The sequence below is a fragment of the Sipha flava genome, unplaced genomic scaffold (assembly GCF_003268045.1).
Source record: "Sipha flava isolate LNK unplaced genomic scaffold, YSA_version1 321_pilon_pilon, whole genome shotgun sequence".
NCBI lineage: Eukaryota > Metazoa > Arthropoda > Insecta > Hemiptera > Aphididae > Sipha > Sipha flava.
The window spans coordinates 127721-148775 of NW_020273004.1; the positions used below are offsets into that span (position 1 = coordinate 127721).

The 21055-nt window shown below is 28.6% G+C and overlaps 1 protein-coding gene across 1 annotated transcript; it reads right to left on the reverse strand.

The window, feature by feature from the left end:
• Nucleotides 1-773: 773 nt before the first annotated feature.
• On the reverse strand, nt 774-19128 carry LOC112686655 (protein ABHD1-like). The gene is made up of 8 exons (XM_025559042.1): nt 19015-19128; nt 11862-12031; nt 9934-10150; nt 8251-8363; nt 5758-5937; nt 5157-5220; nt 1882-2047; nt 774-978 (listed from the first exon to the last, which is right to left on the reverse strand). The coding sequence occupies exons 1-8, from the start codon at nt 19126-19128 to the stop codon at nt 791-793; spliced, it is 1212 nt and encodes a 403-aa protein (XP_025414827.1). The 3' UTR covers nt 774-790.
• Between the last annotated feature and the right edge of the window lie 1927 nt (nt 19129-21055).

Consider the following 21055-nt stretch of genomic DNA (forward strand, 5'->3'; position numbering starts at 1 on the left):
AGGTACTTATTTGTATTTTTTCATTAATAAGGGGTTGTTTCTGGTCATGAATTTGATAAATATATATATATTTATAATTTTTAGAAAAATCAAATACGAAATTTATAATTTATATTATTTTGTATGAAACAAATTTGTAATTTATTAAATGAATTGTCTTAGTCGTATTTGTAAGTTATTTTTATACTGTTTTTACTGTAAAATATATTATAATACAATCGTATATATAAAACTCAAATTAATAATTATTCATTTCTTATTAAAAAAAATTTCCTATTAAAAGGTAAATTAAATTTGTGTTTACTTTATGTAAACACTAATGGGGGAGGGGCACATAGGGCACGTGCCACTGTTATCCATCCTTGTATCCTCCACTGATTATAACGTATGAACTTTTAAAACACTAGTTACACGGACTCTAAATACACGTGTACACGTGTATTTTATTAACATGCATTTTAGCACTGTTTCTATAAAAACACGTACGAAACGTATTCTTAAATACACGTGAAATAGAGACCCTTAATAATAACTATGAAAAATATAAAATATATTTATAGAATTTATATATGTATCTCAAATATTTGGATGATATTTTTTTCATTTTAATTTGGAATTCTAGTCACGAAGAACGATAGAACCTTATATACATTAACAACTGATATTAACTCTTAACAATATTAATAATTTTATATTATAACAATTATTGGTCAAATAGAAATAAACGATGTAATATTATTTAATACTCGTAAATTGGTATAAAACTACGGAGATAAACGTAATAAATAATTTAATAGTTAACAAATCTTTCATAATTCTGGTCTACCATAATAGCATCGAAATATTGTTGGATGAGCTTCAACATGAAGTTATTGCTGGTGAATGGCCAAAATGTGTCCATGTAACCCACGTGACCGCCTCCGGAAGTCACTAGAATGGCCAAACTGTCGTGTTGGTTGGCTTCTTGCACGGGAATATCTGTCAAATGTAACAAAACCGTATATAGTAATTGGATTCAAAGTAATCGCATAGTCGCGAATAGTGTTTGAAACCCAGTATGAGGAGAGTGAAGTCCAGGTGCGAGCAATTATTATAAAATAGGAATAAAATATTAAAACAATTATACGTAAATTTTTCATTTAATTGTTCACTATATACACTTTATATTCAATATAAAAAATTGTTGTCCGAATTGTAGTATTTAAAACCTTTGAGTCTCCCACACGATTTTGTTCAGCGGAGCCCAATTATTCATAAAACATTATGTATTTTTATAATACTGTGTGATAAATACTTAATATTTATAACAATTTACAAGATTTTAGATACCTCCTGGAATTTTTTTAGAGAGGATATATATGAAAAATTATTTAATTAATGAATTCTCCAAGACCCCTAAGTCAGTCTCTTATGGTGCTCCGATACGTATGCCACTATATTTATAAAAATGGACGCCACAACCACATGTGTTGTCTTACAAATGTAAAAAATGGCAAATATAGTTTCAGTAGAATTTACCTGGTATGATCGATACTTTTTATATTAGATCAGTATTATCCAACTTAAAGGGAAAAACATTATGTTTATTTTTACATCAGTTGTTTTACGATATTTAAGTTTTTACATAGGTTATGAGTTTTTATTTTTAAATTGTAATATTTTATGTATTCAGTTAAAAATTCAAATATCGTAATAAACGAATCTACAAGAACATATGTTGTATTGTACGTTATCTTATCTAAATTGTATAACTCTTCATTTTATAATCGAATATTAGAGCTAATAACACGACACTTTGAAGATACAACCTATGCGGATGTGGCATACTCTTTAGTGTAATATTAAGAACTTGATTAGTCGCACGTGCCCGTTCGAGTATACCTCTGAAATACAGAAACGGATCGTCAGCTGCGCTCAAACAGAGACAAGGCACATTGATCAGATGCAGTTTGTTGCTCAAAGATGCATCCTCGTAGTAATGGTATACATTAGAGTAATTGAACATTTTAATGGTATACGCTGTGTCGAACTCTCGGATGGTGTTACACTGTAACAATATATTTAAAAAACAATCTGTTGGGTAAACAAATGTAATTTTGATATTTTAAATGTATTATAATTTTATATAAGAGTGTGAGCTTTACCAACCTTAATTTATTTCGAACTCATGTACATAATTGTCGAGATATCATAATGTAATGTTAAAATCTCATTAAAAAAAAAAAAAAAAATATAATTTTATATTTGATACTCATTAAGTATATATTATATTTACAATTTATTGAAAAAGTTATATCTATCAGCGAAATTTGTTTTTTACGCGTAACATTATATTGTGTATTTGATAGAACGCCATGAGACGTATATTACATACGATTAGCATTTTTAATTAGGCAGTCATATGTATTGTGTAAGTCATATCATAGTATATAATCTATACTATAGATGATAGGTACAGTAATCATGGGCTGAAGTTTCGACCTTGAGAATATGTTATTTTGCAAACTGTTCAATAAATATTATATCATTAAATATATTAGTTATCTGATTGTATGCATATTGTAACCATTGAAGTATGATTTTTCCGGAAGTAGAATCGAGCATAGGAAACGAAAAAAATCATATATGATATGTACGAAAAAAATAATTAACCGATCGAGTGTAAAGTATTCGATTTGCTTCGCATTCTACGTTGATAGTTGTATTAATTAATAACTTACAACATTTAACAACAGTCATAAATCGTTGATTAAAAAAAATAATTCCTAAATGAAACTGAGTTTAATCATGTTTTATTGAAACTCATTTAGAAAACAAAATATTAACCATGATTTTTAAAAAGTTCATATAAGATGAAATTAGGTATTTTCGAGGCATGTCTATGCCTAACTTCATGATATTATTTGTTGAACATATAATGTAATTCCCTAATACACGATTAACTTGGAAATTACATTGATCCTTAAAATTACTGTGTTTTAACTTATTATGTATAGTCAGTATACATATATAGATATATATATATATCAGTGAGACTGAATTATTGGTGATTATATCTCAAAAACGACGAAACTTATGAACTTTAAATTTGAATTAATTAATTAACCGAAACAGTGTTTCAGTTCATAAAAAATATTGAAATTTGGTAAGACCTTTTTGACATTAACACAATTAAGATGATTAAAATTATCAAATTTATTTTCAACAAACTATAGTATAATATGGAAGTTCTATTTTTATAGAAGTCCAAGAGGATTATCATTAATGATGTTGTAAATGAAATTCTGGAAAATAATTTAAAAATATTTATGGACAAATTATATTATTTGTATAACCAATCACCAAAAAATCAAAACTAGTTCAAATAAATAGAAATTTCTTTAGAAAAACAAATTTTAAAAATAGAAAGAATTTTGTCTCTTCGCTAGGCTGCGCCTAGTAATTGAACTATAAATGCTGTCATAAATATTTGTTTGATTCATTATAAACTTTTTAAATCTGCTTCAACATATGTAATAAGGAATTAAAAAGAAAGAAGCAAATAATACAGGTTAAAATTAATAATCTCCAGCATTGAATTTATTAGTAATCTCAATGCAATGGCAGATGCTTTAGATGAACTAGGAGACTTATCGGAATATTTACAGAGACGTAATATCATTCTTGTAAAAGTTTATAAAGGTACTAAAATAACAATAAGAGTATTTGATTTGATGATAAGCGAGTCTGTATATAAACTTACCAGCACTTTACAAGAGATTGAATTTAATATTTATAAAAATATATACATTCAAAATAGTAAGGTAAAACAAATTAATACAAGCTCACTTGTCACTACAAGGTTTTAACAAATTATGTATGAAATTGAATGATAATAACTAATTCATCACATGTTGGCAATCAAAATGAAAAATATCAACATGTAAACATATATAATTATAAAGATTTACTTGATAGTCTTAGTGTACTAGATCCAAAAAAATGGCCTACTTTCAAAAATGGTAAAGTCAAAAATATTCAATTTAGAGATGATAAATGATGTTACTTGTATCAATTAAATTGTTCGGGGTTTTTGAATAAACAAATCGAAAGGAGGATAAGAGGTGTTCAGAACGCCTTAAAAATATTTTTTAAAACTGTAGCTACTATTACTATTTATGCAAATTAGTGCGAGTAAAATTTCAGCTCAGTGAATGAAATTATAATCCCCCTAAAAATCTTCATTAAATATTAATACCGTCTCTGTACTTTTATTTATTAATTGTGTTGGCCCTCCAATCATTGAATTTCATCCTTAAAAATATGTACACTCATGATTAGTCAAAAGTAGACATTCAGCTGATGACACTACAAGTCGTAAATGTAAAAAAATGACAAAATGCTGTTTATGATATCGAAATAGTAATTGCCCTAATCTAAAAATAGTAAATTATCTCCGGAGTGAAACCGGGTAATTCAGGTAATCAAGAAATAAAGTTATATGTGGTGTTAAAAATGGTTAATAAAATACGTTTAAAAAATGTAAATAATAAACTTTTAAATACAATTTGCTTTATATTTAAATTATAATATAGGTACTCTACTAAACAATTTTTTTTTAAATCAGTTTTAATTAAATTTTTAACAATTAATGCTCAAATAATTTTTGATATATTGCGAAAGAATGCAAATTATATTATTCTAGTAATGAATAATATACTTGTACATATATACATTATATATTAATATTAGTATGACTTTAAATAGTTGTAAAATTTATAAATAAAAATTATTTTTTCTGCTAAGAAACTAATTAAAAAAATTAAACCAAATGCATAACATTAAGTATTCAGTTATGTGTATTTTCCGACCAGTTTCGAATTAAAAATGCATTACCAAATAAACCATAAAGTCAATAAATTAATTAGGACAGGTATTTTGTATATTTATTTACGTATATTAACAATTTACTAATTTTTGTTTTATTTTATTATTTTAATATTTATTTTATAGCTTCGTAATTATAAATGTAATTGCAAGTTAATTATATTACTGGGAATTTTTTTAAGTTTTTTGTATAATAGACTATTAGAATATAGTGTAAATTACTTAAATTACTTTCTATATATCTTATTAAGATAATTTGTATAATAAATGAATATTACATTTTTTCTTACCTGTTTAATAATATTGTAATCCAATGAGGTGTTATTATCTTGATCAAAAATTATGTCTTTGTTCCTAGAACCCCATAAACATAATGCTTAAAATATGATTAATAATAATAAACTATATAATATTTTAATTGATTAAAAATTATAATTAAAGTAATTTTTTCAGTGCACTCCTAGACATATTATGTATTTGCGAATGCACTATCAATATTGTTAATTAACATAAGAAAAATCGCAAATAACAAAAGAATTTAATAAGTATAGAAAAAATATTAATCATAATAATAACAATAATAAGCAATTATATCAAATTGTATTTATCATGTAATTGTTTTGATTGCGAATAGAGTAAATTGGGTAAAATATTGTACAGTTGTAAACTACGTTTATTCTTGAGCATTACTCAATTTTTCTATAACAATAAAATATCTAACATCAAAATTTGAATTATTTTCAATAATGAACATTCAATGTAACTTCCACGAGGAATAGTAATTGAAATATACAATAAAATGTAGGTAAATCTAATACGAATCATTGTGTTTATTTATAAAAACAATATTTGTATAAAAAATATTTTTGTTTATCTACATTTAACACTCACTTCAAAACGACATTACGTAAGTGATGTGATAAATTTTGGCCCATTTTTCGCATCAGCCAGGAACCTTCGGCGTTTTTACAAGCCTGTGTTACATTCCAAGGCACTGAAATCAATATTCCCGTGACTAAATGTTTATTTTCCGCCTGTTCACGTGACATTAAAAATGTCCCCAGTAACGTTCTGCAACGATAGAGGTAAGATGTAAAAGACTCTGAAGCTTACTTTTTTATGGCGGAAGTTACTAACTACACAATATGCTCAAGAAAGAACGTACCAATCAAAACCGTCTTCGACATAAAGTTGCTGTAATTTTTTTTTTTTTTTTTAGAAACGTATAATAAATTATAATAGTTTAAATAAAAAATATTTATATATTATCAAACACGTGCAGAAAATATGATTATATAAACCCTTTTAAATACCACTCACGGGTCGATAAAAAAAAATGTTCGATACTTCAATAATCAAAAAGATATAATAGTGTTTTGATCAGTGGCGCACACAAGATTTTTTTCAGGAGGGGGGTCAAGGTAAAAATATAGCATATTTTACAATTAACAAAATTATGCAAATCCTTTTATCCATATATTTTGACTTAAATAATAGCATTGATAATATAATAGACTATTCTATAATCGATGATAGTAGGTATTTAATACTAGTACTTTAATACTTCATATTTCAAACTTGTAAAATTTGTAAATTTTAACCTAGACATCGGAGAAAATTTCAGGGGGGGGGGTTACAACCTCTTAGCCCCCCCTGCGTGCGCCACTGGTTTTGATAGTATAAATGGTTCAGGTGTAATGCTTCTTCTACACTCTCGCGAGCTTGCCTCGTCACAAGGTTAAACGACGCGAGGCAAAGCGAGGTACTAGCTCTACACTCTTGCCAAACCGACGCGAAGCAGTTATCTACATTCTCGTTTTATTCAGTTGTCGGATTATTCATGATGGAATTTGTTTATTTTTCAGTTTATCAATTGGCTTATTAAACACATTAGTAATAGTAACAACATTAGTAATATTAAATTATACTAAAATATTTAAAATAAAATTAGCATCAGTTCATTCAAAATGAAATGAAACGTACACATGTGTCAATAACTCTCCGATATTAAAACTTCATTAAAATATTTATTTAAATTAAAATCCGTTCCTACACATTACTAATTACAATCCAAGCATTATTTGCTTCGGTCTTATATTTATGCCAACAATTCTTTGGATCCCATAAATAGGCTTAGATTGATAAGGCTCCATAAATTCAATTGCTTCTTCCTTCGTTAGTCCAGTCAGACATTTTAATAAACTATTGAACGTAAAAAAAAAATTTAACCACGTAAATGACTAAACTATAAATAAATAAACCAAAATCAAACGGCGGTTTTGAAACTAGACAAGCACGAGACAGTTTGAGACAGCCTCGGCGAGAGTGTAGTGCCGGCAGTGGATGCTTAATAAACTTCCTATTTTTCCCACAAGCTAAACCCAGTTTCTAACTATTTATAATTTGATTTTAAAGAAAAAATGTAATCGCAAATTAGTAAATTTAATAGCTGCAAGTATACATTTGCTAAAAAAATTAAAAAAGAAATTTACAGCTTTCTTGATTTGAAATTTTATTATTTACAGACTATAAAATATTTAAGATATCTTTAAACTTTAATGATTGGACTCGAAAATTTGTAGTCAATACTTTACCTATGGTTTTGAAATATTTGTAAATATATTGTATATTTTAATTCACTATATAATAATATAATATACTAATAACTTAAAGCTGGCGAGTATTTAAGTAAATATCTTGATTTGTTTTTAACGCTTTGTGAAATATGGAGACGGTCAAGTTGTAGATGTTGAGTGTCCCCGTCTAAACATAATTTTTTGTATTAGATTCAATTATCAACGGAAGTAAATGTTTACTAATATTTTAAATTACGTATCAAAACACTTTTTATCAAATGTTTTTTGGTCGTTTACAAATGCAGTTAAATTGCTAAAACATCGAATGCATAAAATCTCAATACTTTAATTACGAACACGCATAACACTTACAAAGTTATATACTGACATACGGATATGTTCGGAAAATATTTCAAACCCATCGAGAAAACGTTTCAGGGACTTGACTAAATTCAATAATGCGAGGCATGCTTAACACAATGTATGTCATACAGTAACTGGACCTTGAAACGTTCGCCCTGACTTGTATAATACGTATACGTAGCTCCGTCACACCAATGCATCAGAATAACTATATATATTATAGAATAACGACGATTTGAAACATGCGCATGCGATAGATGTCGGCGAAAATAGTAACATAAAAAACAAAATCATCAATAAACACTGCTTAGTGGTTCGGAAACGAGTTTCCGTTCAAACAAACACCGCACAATGTGATGGCGATACCTTTGGTACGTTCGTTCTCAACTATAGAGTGCGTACGCTACAGCTACAGCCGTGGCAAGGGCGACGGCGACAATGTTACCCGCCCATCGAGAATCCTATGCCAGCGATCGGGCTGTTTGGCCGTTTGGACTTGACGTGCTTCAAAGCTTCGGTCAGGTCTTCGATGTTGGTCGCCGAATACGTGCGGGCAGTCTGTCAAAACGTATACAGTCGCCAGCTAATAATTAAACCGAATAACCAACGAACACATAGATAATGGTTGACAACATTGTTACCAGTACCAACTATTCTGTACATATCGCTGTATATGTTATGTACCTAAACATGTGATCGATTATTGAAAACTTTCTAACGCGTTGTATCGATTGAAGGTGAACGTTTTCAATATTATTTTGTTTACATTTCACATTCATTTTGGTAAACACTATAATACGATTGATTGGATTGGGTGCTGTTTATTTTTACTCAAACCAAAATTGAATTTACATAGGTCGTAGCAAATAGCAGTTATTAGATGATAGACTATATTAGTTGTCTTTGATCGCTCATACTGTTTTAATTTTTAACTTTAACTTATAAAATAAGTAGGGATATTAGATTTGTCACTTGAATTTTAAAAACTTGACATTTCAACACTTTTATGTGGTTTTATATTTGTTAAAAATGTATAGTTGACATTTAGCTTCGTTTAAAGAAACTTTAAGCGGAGTTTATTATTATGTTTTCCGAGAAATAAATTAAATTTAAATTTATAAAAATAAAAAATAATGATTTATAATGGTAATAAAATAATAGAAGTATACATAAATTATTTTTTAAAATACATATTGATAAAATTTAATTGTGTAGTTGGGATTTTGGGATTTAGGTCAAGGCCATCTATAATGGTTAATACATGTATGTTTAACCAATAATACATTAATAAACTGATAGAAGAACCGAATGATTTATTTTTTGAAGACTCTTGAATATACCAAAATATTATTTTTAAATGAACGATTAAAGATTATGGTATGTTGATAATATAATAGGGATGATAATTTTTATTTTACGTTTTTCAAAACAGCAAAACCAAAATATATGTTCATGAATTTTTAGTTTTTGTTGAACCTATTCATTTTAAAATAATTTTTATTGTTATCCTAAATATATTTTTGTTACAATGATTGCTACTTCTATTCAATTTTTTTCCTTTAGAAGTCCACACTATGGGGTCTTTATAATTTACTTATTTGAAAAGCGACGATTAAATCATTGAAACGGTTCAATTATATTGTTTGTTCAATGTACATTTTCTAATGGACTTTCAAAAACATTTCACACCAATGAAGAAATAACGTTTCTATTATAATAACCCTTCTTAGAAAATCCAATTTATATAAGACATATTATTTTGAAATATAAATTTATTTATAGAAAACATCTTGGCTCTATCGGGAAAAACTAAATTTTTATAAATTACAGACTCAAATTACAAATTTTTTTTATAAAAGATAATTATTACAATTACCTACTTATTTTTGGTTATTTCCTTCATACCGCAAATTTACAGCATATAACAGCATTATTATTGTTTAATGAATTAAATTAATTAGTATTAATTTTTTTCCTATTATCATTTGTACAGCAAATTTAAAAAATAATAATACGTTAGCTTACATTTTGTTTCTGATATTTTAATATTCATATACCTACTAAATGAAAACATATACTCGTACAGTTCATGCATCAAATAATTTTTATTTACTATAAACCGTTTTACCTTGAGCTTTACACCACCTCGGCCTCTGTAATTGAAAACGACACAACAATAACCCTTTTCAAACAGTTTGTTTACCGTTTCTCTGATATATTCAGCCTGACTATCACCCGTTATCCCAGTGAGAATGACGATAGTGATTAAACTTTGTGGACCATCGGATTTCGGATATCGCCAATCGATAGCGATTTCGCCGCCGTCGCTTAACGTCAGTATCTCCCTATAGATAAAATATGACATGATAAAATAATATTTTTCATTAAACAAACTGTAATAATATCAAATCAAAACTAGAGCTTGAATGTTAATAACCAATATTTCATAAAAATATGCATTATAAAATGTCATAATATGCAATTATATGCCATAAATTGTATTAAATATACCTATTTTTTTCAACAAATATATGCAAAAAAATAGTTAATATTAATTCAAAAAATATATATACTTTTTTGAATGTGTATTTAAAATTGCTTTATTACAAAAAATACAGCTATTAAATACGAAAAAAAAATATTAATTAATTTTCGATATATTAAAGTTAAATTTTGCCTAGGTTAAGCATTTTAAGTATCAAGATAACACTGTACAACAATAATTTTGCTGATATTTTCAAAATTGAAAGATCTTTGACGATCCGACTAGAAGTTTTTGTAGACTGAAAATAACACAATTAACGGTAATGATTTATAATTTATAATAATAGTGACAATTTTTAATATTATACTTATAATTTATAAAATATATGCTACTTAACCTAGAAACAATCGATATATGCACATATATGATCAAAAATTTCAATTATAGAAAAATAAGTTTGCATATTTGCAATCGAGATTTCATGAATCGAATTCATATCATATTAGGGTATAATTCTGGTTGCGCGAAAAAAATATGCCAAGTCATAAACATCCAAGCTCATTATTAGTAATAAGTTATTACTAATAATGTACATAAATCATCAAGTTTTTTAATAACCTTACGGTTTATCTATAAATGACCATTAATTCACTTCCAAAAAAAGCGAGTAATGATAATCAATTTATGCGAATAGTCAAACCAAAATAAACAATTCATAAAATATATTCAGTGTTTACGTTTTATTTATATGTGCAATGTAAATCCACGTGAAATTATTTTTACATTAACATTTTTAATACTTCAATTTTCAGTTATGATTAATATTATTTAAATAGCCTACACAAAAAGCCTTAAAACTGACTTTGTTGCGTCCTCAACGTTCAAGAAATATTTCAACAGCAAATGATTAAAAAAATTACTTTTATTATGAATTTAATAAATTATTGACAAAGAATATAATAACTGTAATATAATAATATAATAACACGTAAAAAAATGTACTCTAAGTCAAATCTATTTTATAATCGATTTTATAATTTTTTAAATTAATATACAAGGTAAATTAGATATTATAATTGATCAATCATTTTAAATATGTAGTTTATTCGTATTAAACTTAACAAATGATTTTATAATATTGATAGTTTGCTAAAAATGCGATTTTGTGTATTATTTATAACATTACAACATTAAATTCACTTATCCTTGGATAATACATTAAACCAAAATGTATTTATCTTACTGTTTTTTAATATTTCAGTATAAACTACTTTTCCCGTCCTTTATGATTTTATCATGTAAATTAATTGTGTATTTTTGTTTTAAATTGTTTTTATCACACAGCCATAATCAAAATTATCTCTTTCGTCACTGACGTAAGTTTTATAAAATATAACGTGTATTTTCTTATTTCTCTCTTATTGATCATATTTTCCGTATCGAAAATTAAAGCCTTCTCTTCACTACATAGTTTTAAATTTAATAAATACCATATAAAATTCATATATTGTATGATTAATACTCGTATGAAAAAAAGGATAGTTTTGATTTACAAATAAATGACAACTTACCTTTCATAAACTACTGTAGGTATAATCATATTTCTAAATAACGTGGCCAATACTGTGTGTGTGTAACCATTAAAACCCCAAATTGATGGTAAATATTTTTCATTGACAACAGGTACATTTTCAATAAGAAATTGTTTGAATTTCCCATCTTTGCAAAACAACATAGATGTCTAAAACAAAAATGGAATAAATAGAATCATTATTTAATTATAGGTTGCTCGCTTATAAATATAAAATTTTATGATTTGCGCTAACAAGTTCTATTAATTCAATATTTTGTTATTTATTATAAATTTCAAAAACAAATTTCTTCTCGATTATATGCACTTCAAATCCATTTAACATTTGGTTTTTAAAATATTCTGTAGCTATAAGTATTCATGAATACTAACACAGAAAGTATTCTATAAGGAAAACACGGTTTCTCAACGGCTTACATATTACGGAGAAATAAGCATTTCCTATTTAAAGAGTGGGTAAGGTCGGAAAAATTTAATATTTTTTTTATTTAAAAGTTAAAGCGGTAAATTTCAAAAATATTTAAATGTATGTTATTAAAAATAATAAAACTTCTGTTTCATAAATTAAAACCTTTTCTTCGGTGTTCAACTATCATTATTATGATGATATAAAAAAATAAAAATAAAAATAGGTCATTAAATATTGATAGGAAGTTACGCCAAAAGCTTTGAAGAGTGGCCGATGAGTATGTGATACTATATGTATTGCCAACTATTGTATGACACGTACTATTTTATATCACGAACAATAATTGGCCATCGATTTCAACCGTAATTAATTACTATTTAGCAACGTCTGCGGTGACATGGATATACATAATATATCTATATACATACATGTAATATAATAACAATTGTAGGCCTACGCCTAAACTTACGCCGACTCACGGACCACATTTATCGCGGTCATAATATTTTCTATCAGAATGTCATGTAAGTATGCAAAGCGCGTAGGGTGCGAACATTTGCGTGTTTGTATGGCGAAATTACGAAATCGATAAATAGCCGACCGACCGACACGGTATTGAGAATATTCCTATTGGGATATAACTTGTATGCTACCGTGTATAACGAGATCGGATGCTGTGCCAGTATTGTAGTAAAAAAACTGGCGCACGCATCTGTTCGTCTAAAATCTTAGCTTGCTTCCGCGAGATTACCTGCAATTTAAATCCAAAAAAAGTTCAAATACATCCGTGGGTATAAAATGTAAATTCATGCAAAGGCTCCTCACGATTATCGTTATACACGATTATTAAATAACTGCCTGTATAAAATAATATGACGTTTCGGATATTCAATGATTCTGTCACTTGAAATCATTTTTTAAGTACAAAGATTTATTAATATTATTATTTTTTTTATTTTATTGTTGTAATTTGATAGATATTACAACTAGTGATGGGAATGAAATTTGAAATCAAAAATCTGCCAAATCCATATTTCAGATTTTCAAACTTCAGCGAATTTGGATTTTTCCCATCACTAATTACAACATGATAATTATGTTTTTTAGGAAAAAGAAAATTATTAAAAATTATTTATTATACAAGAAAATGGGTTTGATATTTAAATTATACAATATAATATATAATTATAATAATTTAAATGCGGAAATGAAAGGTAAGGAGATATTAATGATAAGGAAGAAGTAAAATTGAGAAAATTGTGGATGGGAAGATCCATATCACGGAACCACGAGGAACAAAGATTTATAATTAGTATTAAATGTATACAAATAAAATGACTTTACAAATATACAACAAAAAATAAATACGTTTGACAGAATTTTAAATTATTTTTCTCTTATATTAAATACGAGTAAGTATAATATACTGTATAAAAATGTTCTTATTTATTTATACAAACTGAGCTAACAACAAACGACATTTTAAATTTCATGTTCAAAATTGAAACAAAATATAATAAATAAAATTATGCTTCGTATTTTGCATATTTGATAACTCATTAGGCAATAAAACTTGGAATTTAAAATTAAAAGTTAACAGAGTTGTTACTACTATATAATAATTTCAACGAATACTAAACACTAGTGCTCTTGATTTGATATGGGTAATACCCGGGTACCCGTTTATTCGGGTAATATCCGATTTTGTGGGTAGTCAACGTTTTCGGGTAGTGGGTACCCACTACCCAAAATTTTCGGGTACCCGATGGTTTTTGATATACGTAAACGATTTAACTAAGTCTTAACTGCTAAGAGGTAATCAGTATTAAATTATGTATTACACAATTATTCGAATAAAAAATATTAAATTATTTCCTCTTTTAAATTAACAAAATTACGTTTTAAAAATAAATCTTAAGTATTTTATGTGAGCGTTATTAGTGGTATTATATTTCAATAATTAATTTGTTCAAGTATAATGTCAAATAACATGTTAAAAGCTATTATAAAGCCTATATTTAAATCTTGCAGATAACGGATATAGTGTCCGTATTCGTTACCTTTTATGTGTATAGATACGTAGATAATAATAAGTAATCACAGTCAGTGGCGTACATACGGGGGGAAGATGCGTTCAAACCCACCCCTAGGGCCAAAAAAAAAAAGAAAATTGTGATATTATTGATGACGTGTAATATATTCATAGTTTCATTGTTATGCTTTGATCTTAAAATATACAACTATACAAAAATTATAATGATTGAATAATTATATTAATAGGTGTTTGAAAAGTTTTGTAACTATGCTGTTTTTATATTCATATAGCTACTAATTTACTGTAATGTAAAAGTAAACAGTAAATTGTTGTAAAGTTATCATGTTTTAGAAAAAATATGTATTTACATACAAATCCCAGCTATAATAAGTAAATAACCTAGTAATGAGTATACAAACCATAATGGGTACCCGATTCATAACGGGTACCCAATCCATAACGGGTACCCGAAATGTTGTAAATCGGGTAATACCCGTAAAACCCGGGTACTTGAGTGCCCGGGTATCCGGATATCAAGAGCACTACTACACTTTCTAGACAACGCATTTATCAATATATAGTATATACACTGTATATATTATACACGTAGAGTTATTAGTATTTATTGTTAGATGAATTGAAGTATAAGTATAATATTATTACTAATATTATATTATTATTATTATTATTATTATTATATCTTATATCTAATATATATATATAAAAATGGAGCCAAAAATGTATAACATTTCATCAATTGAAAACCACTAAGCCGATTTGGCTTAAATTTTTTTTTAATTGTTCGTAATTGCCAGGAGAAGGTTTTTACGAAAAAAAATTGCTATAAAAGTGCTATTGTTTAATAAATCGTAGTTTAAATTAATAATTTTTGACGAGGTCGATAACTGCGCAATTGAAAATGAATTATTGAATGATACTATTAAAAAACTATTAAAAACTATTAATTTTATTTTTTGTATTAAATGACAGGTATTGCATAAATATTAAACAACAAGATACCGCAACAGGTGCAAAAACAAACAAGAATGTCAGTTCGAAGGATTATTATGCATATCGGTTGATGATTAGATGCGATCAGGGCAGCGTTATTCTTCGATGTCGTGAGCTTGGTGAACAATTCATGGTCGACATGTATGTAAAGATATAGAGCGAACAATTACGATACTTGTGATTCAATCAAAAAAAGTTGCGTGCGGAAGATTCTCAAAACAATTATTAGATAGGTATCGATAATGGGAAAGTTACTACAGATGAAACGGGATGCATACAATTACCGACCAATTTCTGCACATTCATTGATTCGCAAAATGCTCTCATTGACCAGATATTTTCCAATGTACACAGACAATACACAGATCATAAGTGGGTAGCAGAAAGAGCAATTTTAACAGCAAAAAATGTGGAAGTCAACGAATTAAATCTCAAGATACAACATTTATTACCAGGAGCCTTGGTACAATTTGCGATGCTACTGAAGCCATAAATTATCGAACAAAGTTTTTAAACTCATTGGATTTACCAAGCATGCCACCGCATAATTTATAACTGAAGGTTGGATCTCCGGTTATTTTGCTTCGTAATTTGAACCCACCACGGTTGTGAAACGGCATGCGATTAGTCATTAAAAAATGAAGGAAAAAAATTATCGTAGCCATCATTTTAAATGGCAAATCCCGAGGTAAAAATATATTATTACAACGAATCCCTAGTATACCCACAGATGTGCCAATAAAATTTAAACACCTTCAATTTCCAACTAGATTGGCATTTGCAATGACTATCAATAAGTCTCAAGGCCAAATTATGTCTGTCTGTGTCTTAGATTTGAGCACATCATGTTTTTCACACGGACAATTATACATGGCGTGCTCTTGAACCATCCAGTTTGTTTGTGTTGGCGAAAGATGGGATAACAAAAAATATTGTACACTCTGTTGCATTAAGGGATTGATATTGTTTTTTACTAGTATTGTCATAATTAGCGATATATATATATATAATTTTAATGGATCAATTTTAATAAATTATTAAAAAAATAAATGTTTGATGTTTTTTTATTTTTATATTTCGTCACCGTTTACAGTACTTCATACCTCTTCCACTTATGTACCACATCCTTACACGCCTATATTATATTAGTAATTTTTTTCTAAAAAATATTCTCTAAAAATAATTTATATTTCAAAACAACGTTTGTCGGGTCAGCTAGTTTTATATAAAAGTTAAGAATAGTTTAAGAATTATCAGCATATGTCAATGCTGCACAAAACAATATATATCAGATATGTGTATAAAAGTTAGAAAGTAATTTAAAATAAATTAATTTAGTAGAATTAAATTTATTTCAAAATTATATTATGCATTTAAAAATTTAATAACAATTACAGAAATGTTTTACATAAGTCTAATTAATCTAAAACAAATAATAAAGATTTAAATATTATAAATTACCTTCCAAACATACAATAATATAATCAATGTCAAAATATCTTTGTTAAAACTAGATAAAACAACAAGGGGAGGATTTTCATCGGATTTTTAATACAAGCCCTTACTAAAGATCAAATGAAAAAAAATACACTAATACATTATAGAGTAATAAAATAATAACATACTACAAAATATAAATACGCCGTAAAAGTAATCTATTTAAATATGTATAATAGAAAAATTATTCAAATTTAAGATAACATTTGCGATGACACGACTCAAATTCTTAATAAAAATAGTGTCACAGGCGACCCTCGGAAAATGTGAAAACATATATATGAGCTTATAAATATAGATTTATTATGTAGAAGTTGAAGTAAATATTCTTAATTTAAAACACTTGCTTTCATATTATTTATGGGATAGGATTGAAAATGTTTAAGAATTATATTTGCTCAAAGAGAGAACTTTACTATGCCATTGTTCTATCTTTGCTAACCGAGTCATGCGATAGGCAGATATGTAACGGTGTGAGGTTTGAGGTACAATAACGGCCGGCGGTGGCCAGACGGTAATATGTGGCCTCTCAAACTTTCCCCTCCATGTCATTATTTCGTGTCGCAGCGAGGCTCTGAAATTTTTATTCCATACCGATGTTGTATACATGGAACATTTTATATTTTTAATAACTACTTAAATAATTCAATTGTTGAACTTTTCTCATTAGATGACTCATCTTCACACAAAGTACTCACATTAAAAAAAAAAAAAAAACTATGTAGGTCCAATAGAACATTAGATGTAACTGTTATAAAAATCGCCTCTCCTTTTAAAAATACATAGGTATCGAGCGTTACACATAAAAGGTTACGCTCAAAAATTTTTAGTTTTCACTACGGAATTAAATTGTTTTTTTTTACGAGACCGCTCAGGGGCTTTACCGGTTTGTTTGATTTGTCACCAGGCAGTAGCTATTTTTATAGTTTTTTATATTAAACGTCATTACGAGACTACACATGAATCATATCCATTTGATCAATTATATCTACTTCGATCGCAAGAGTAAGTAATATTATTATATGTTATATAATCTTATGTGTTATTTGGTGAAGAAATTGTTGTAATAACGATTTTTTGTTTTCAAATATATATCTTACAATTTTTAGAAATATTTAAGAGTATTGTTAAAATTAAAATACTGAATTTTCCCCTTTTCAACTCCTTTATTGGTAGAAAGCGATTGAATTCAAATCAAATTGTATTTTTTTAAGCTCGATAAGTACACATCATTGAATATAACAATAATTGTTGAAGTATTACTTGGCAAAAATTAAGTGGTGACTTCCCTACAGAATTTTATGGTTGATAAAAACAGGCGGCTTTACCCATATACACAGTTCATATTTAAGTATGCTCACGGAAATCGGTAAATTTTAAAAATTCCATCGGATTGAGCCATAGATAGTGACTTACAAACGTAGAACGAGTAAATTATCACCCCGAGGCAGAAATCAATTTTAATGTGCCTTATCTGTTTTCGTTGGCCGATAATAAGACCTAGGGTTTTTTTTTGCATTCATTATTTCGACAGTAGAACGATCTTAAACGGTTGCGAACCGATTACGCAATTGGTCTAGCGGTTGTATCCTCGTTGGATCCCGAATCATTTAAGTTACTGTACTAGTTAAGTCCCGGGTGTATTTAGATACTGCACTACACTAAAATGTGTAGAATAATAAACATACGAAATCGAATCGAAACACGAAGCACGAAACGAGGTTAAACACGCAAGAAGTTACATCGCGTAACGACAACTCAAAAGTCTGCTTAGAGAATTCCAAGACCCTGGGAACCAAGGGGTGGTGTCCGAGATAACGTGAACGGTTCAGCGTACCCAAAAAAACCCAGTACCCAGCGTATATAAGGAAGGGATGTGAGGGGTTAAATTTCCCTAGGCCTTTTTTTTAAATGTTTTAAAATAATGTTCTTAGTGTGAGGGCGTTGGAAATGTAAAAAAAAAAAAATAATGATTTGTTTGTCTCCTCATACAAAAGTTATGTATACACCACTGTCGATGCCCAGCCAAATGCGTAACGTGCGCTACCGTACACCCCCTTTTTCACGTGAGCTCCCTGGGGCGTCCGGGACCCGACGACGTAACGGTAGCACCGGTGGCAAAGATCCGCGAACCCATCACCCCTATATTCCCACCACTCACCCATCGGGCGTGTCACTGACCTGCGTTTTCAGGGCCAAGAAATAGCCGGCGACCACGAGCAGCGCGGCGGTGACGACGTAGGCCAACGGCAGCACGGTGTTCCCCGCGAGTTTCACAATCGATAGCTGATCCATGTCTGGGACGGGTACGTGACGCTTCGGGTCCGCAGCGTCGGGCGCTACTGTACGGTTCTACCGCTGCGAACTGCTCGCCGGCTTGTACACCTACGCCGCTACCGCCGTTGCTGCCGCGCGTTATCACGGTGATACCGCCGCGAGCGACGGTACAAACCGCCCCCGCTCCGCCCGCGAACCGTAATAATTGCGCAACGGTTTGTACACATGGTTTACCGTTGACCGCGTTAACATTGGACCGTTTGAAAAACAATTTTTCAATCGACCGTTCCGTTTCGAAATCATCAACACTCATGCGCAGTGATGATCGAAAATCCGCATCATCCGGACCTTACGGTTCGTCCGAATGATTCGGATATCTCACTTGAATGTTGCCGTTCGATGATCCCGTAGACATAATATAAATTTGTATTACGTCTACGGTTGATCCATTACCATACTCTGATAAATCTGATTTCTACAACATTTTTAAATCATAATTTATCTTATTTCCGACGGATTTTGATTACCGTTGTTAGGTATCTTGTTCTAGGCAGTGGAGGCATTTAAAGGGTGGGAGGTGTAACTTATGCTTTTGCCACAATCTAAAGTTTAGCTATTCCGAATTCGTTACATCATCGAAATATAAATACGTCTTTTATGAAGCCATTAACATGTAATATATCAGAGAAATGAGACGTGTACTGTACGGGAACTTATGTACTATGTACAAATCTTTATATTTTTAGACTCATATTACGTCCCCCTCACTCTACGTTAATTTCAAAAATAAATGTAAAAATCAATAATTTTTTAAAACATCCAGAATAATTAAAAAATATGCCCTAAAAATATGTTGTACCCTAGAGTAGATAATTTAAAGTATGTTCAATGTTTTTAATTTTTATTAATTTATCTAGGGTAGTGAACATGTTAAGTGTTAATATTTTTTTATTAGGAATGACTTAACCCAAATCCTGCAAAAATTTGCGCTACAGAAATTTATTCATGTTCTAGTAAAATTTTTTTTTTTCTTTCTTTGTTAAAGGGCGTTGGCCCGTTGATTTTATAAATAAATAAATAAAAATTATTGATAACTAATGTGTTTATTGCCTTTGATAATTTAGTATTGAATTAATGTCCATTATTTGGTCTATTCACCTACAAGATAGTTTTAATATAAAATGCAAATCATACATTATACAAAAAATATATCTCAGAATACCTTATAATTATAAATGAAAAATCGGGTAGGCACGATGTACAACGGGCTCTAGGCCTATAACCCTGCATCAGATTAAAAATACAGGACTCACTTCCTCAATGCACATAACATTGTAATACCAGTCTGATGTAGGTTATTTGTCATGTCACTTAATTTGTGTAATCAAAATAAATTATCTATTCTATTGTGTTTTTTGGTATACATAGATTGATTTGCAACTATTTACTTTTGATAAAAATAAAAACTTAAATGGGAGGGGCTTTGTAAAAGTGTATAATTAAAAAAAAAAATGTGTGAATAAACCTTTTGCTACTTTAGTCTTAGCTCTATACCCCGAATCCAAGTACATACTATGTTATCAGTGGCGTAGCTAGGATTTTCTGAAGGGGGGGTGTTAATTATAATTATTAAATATTATATATAATACGTACAAACTAAAACTTTTATTTTAATTAATTAATATGTATACATAATGTCTGTAATAAAGATGTAATGTATATTCGAATTCGGATAGCTTTACCATAAATCATTCGAATATTTGACTCTTCGAATATCAGTATTCGATGCTACAATACCTATTATTATTAAACGTTTTGTGTTGCACGAAAACGTAAACGAATAATTTTCGTCACGTATTGTCGCAATCGCGATAATGTTAACCTGTATATATGTAATTAGTATTGTGCATTATTTTATATTTCATATTGTATTATCGATTTACCT

Excerpts from the sequence above, each read along its gene's own strand:
- LOC112686655 (XM_025559042.1), bottom strand. The coding sequence starts at position 19,128 with ATGGATCAGCTATCGATTGTGAAACTCGCGGGGAACACCGTGCTGCCG. Across the intron at positions 8,364-9,933 it reads GAGGTGGTGTAAAGCTCAAG|ACTGCCCGCACGTATTCGGC; the intron begins GTAAAACGGTTT and ends ACGTTTTGACAG. Across the intron at positions 5,938-8,250 it reads ATAGGATTCTCGATGGGCGG|AACGTTACTGGGGACATTTT; the intron begins GTAACATTGTCG and ends CTATCGTTGCAG.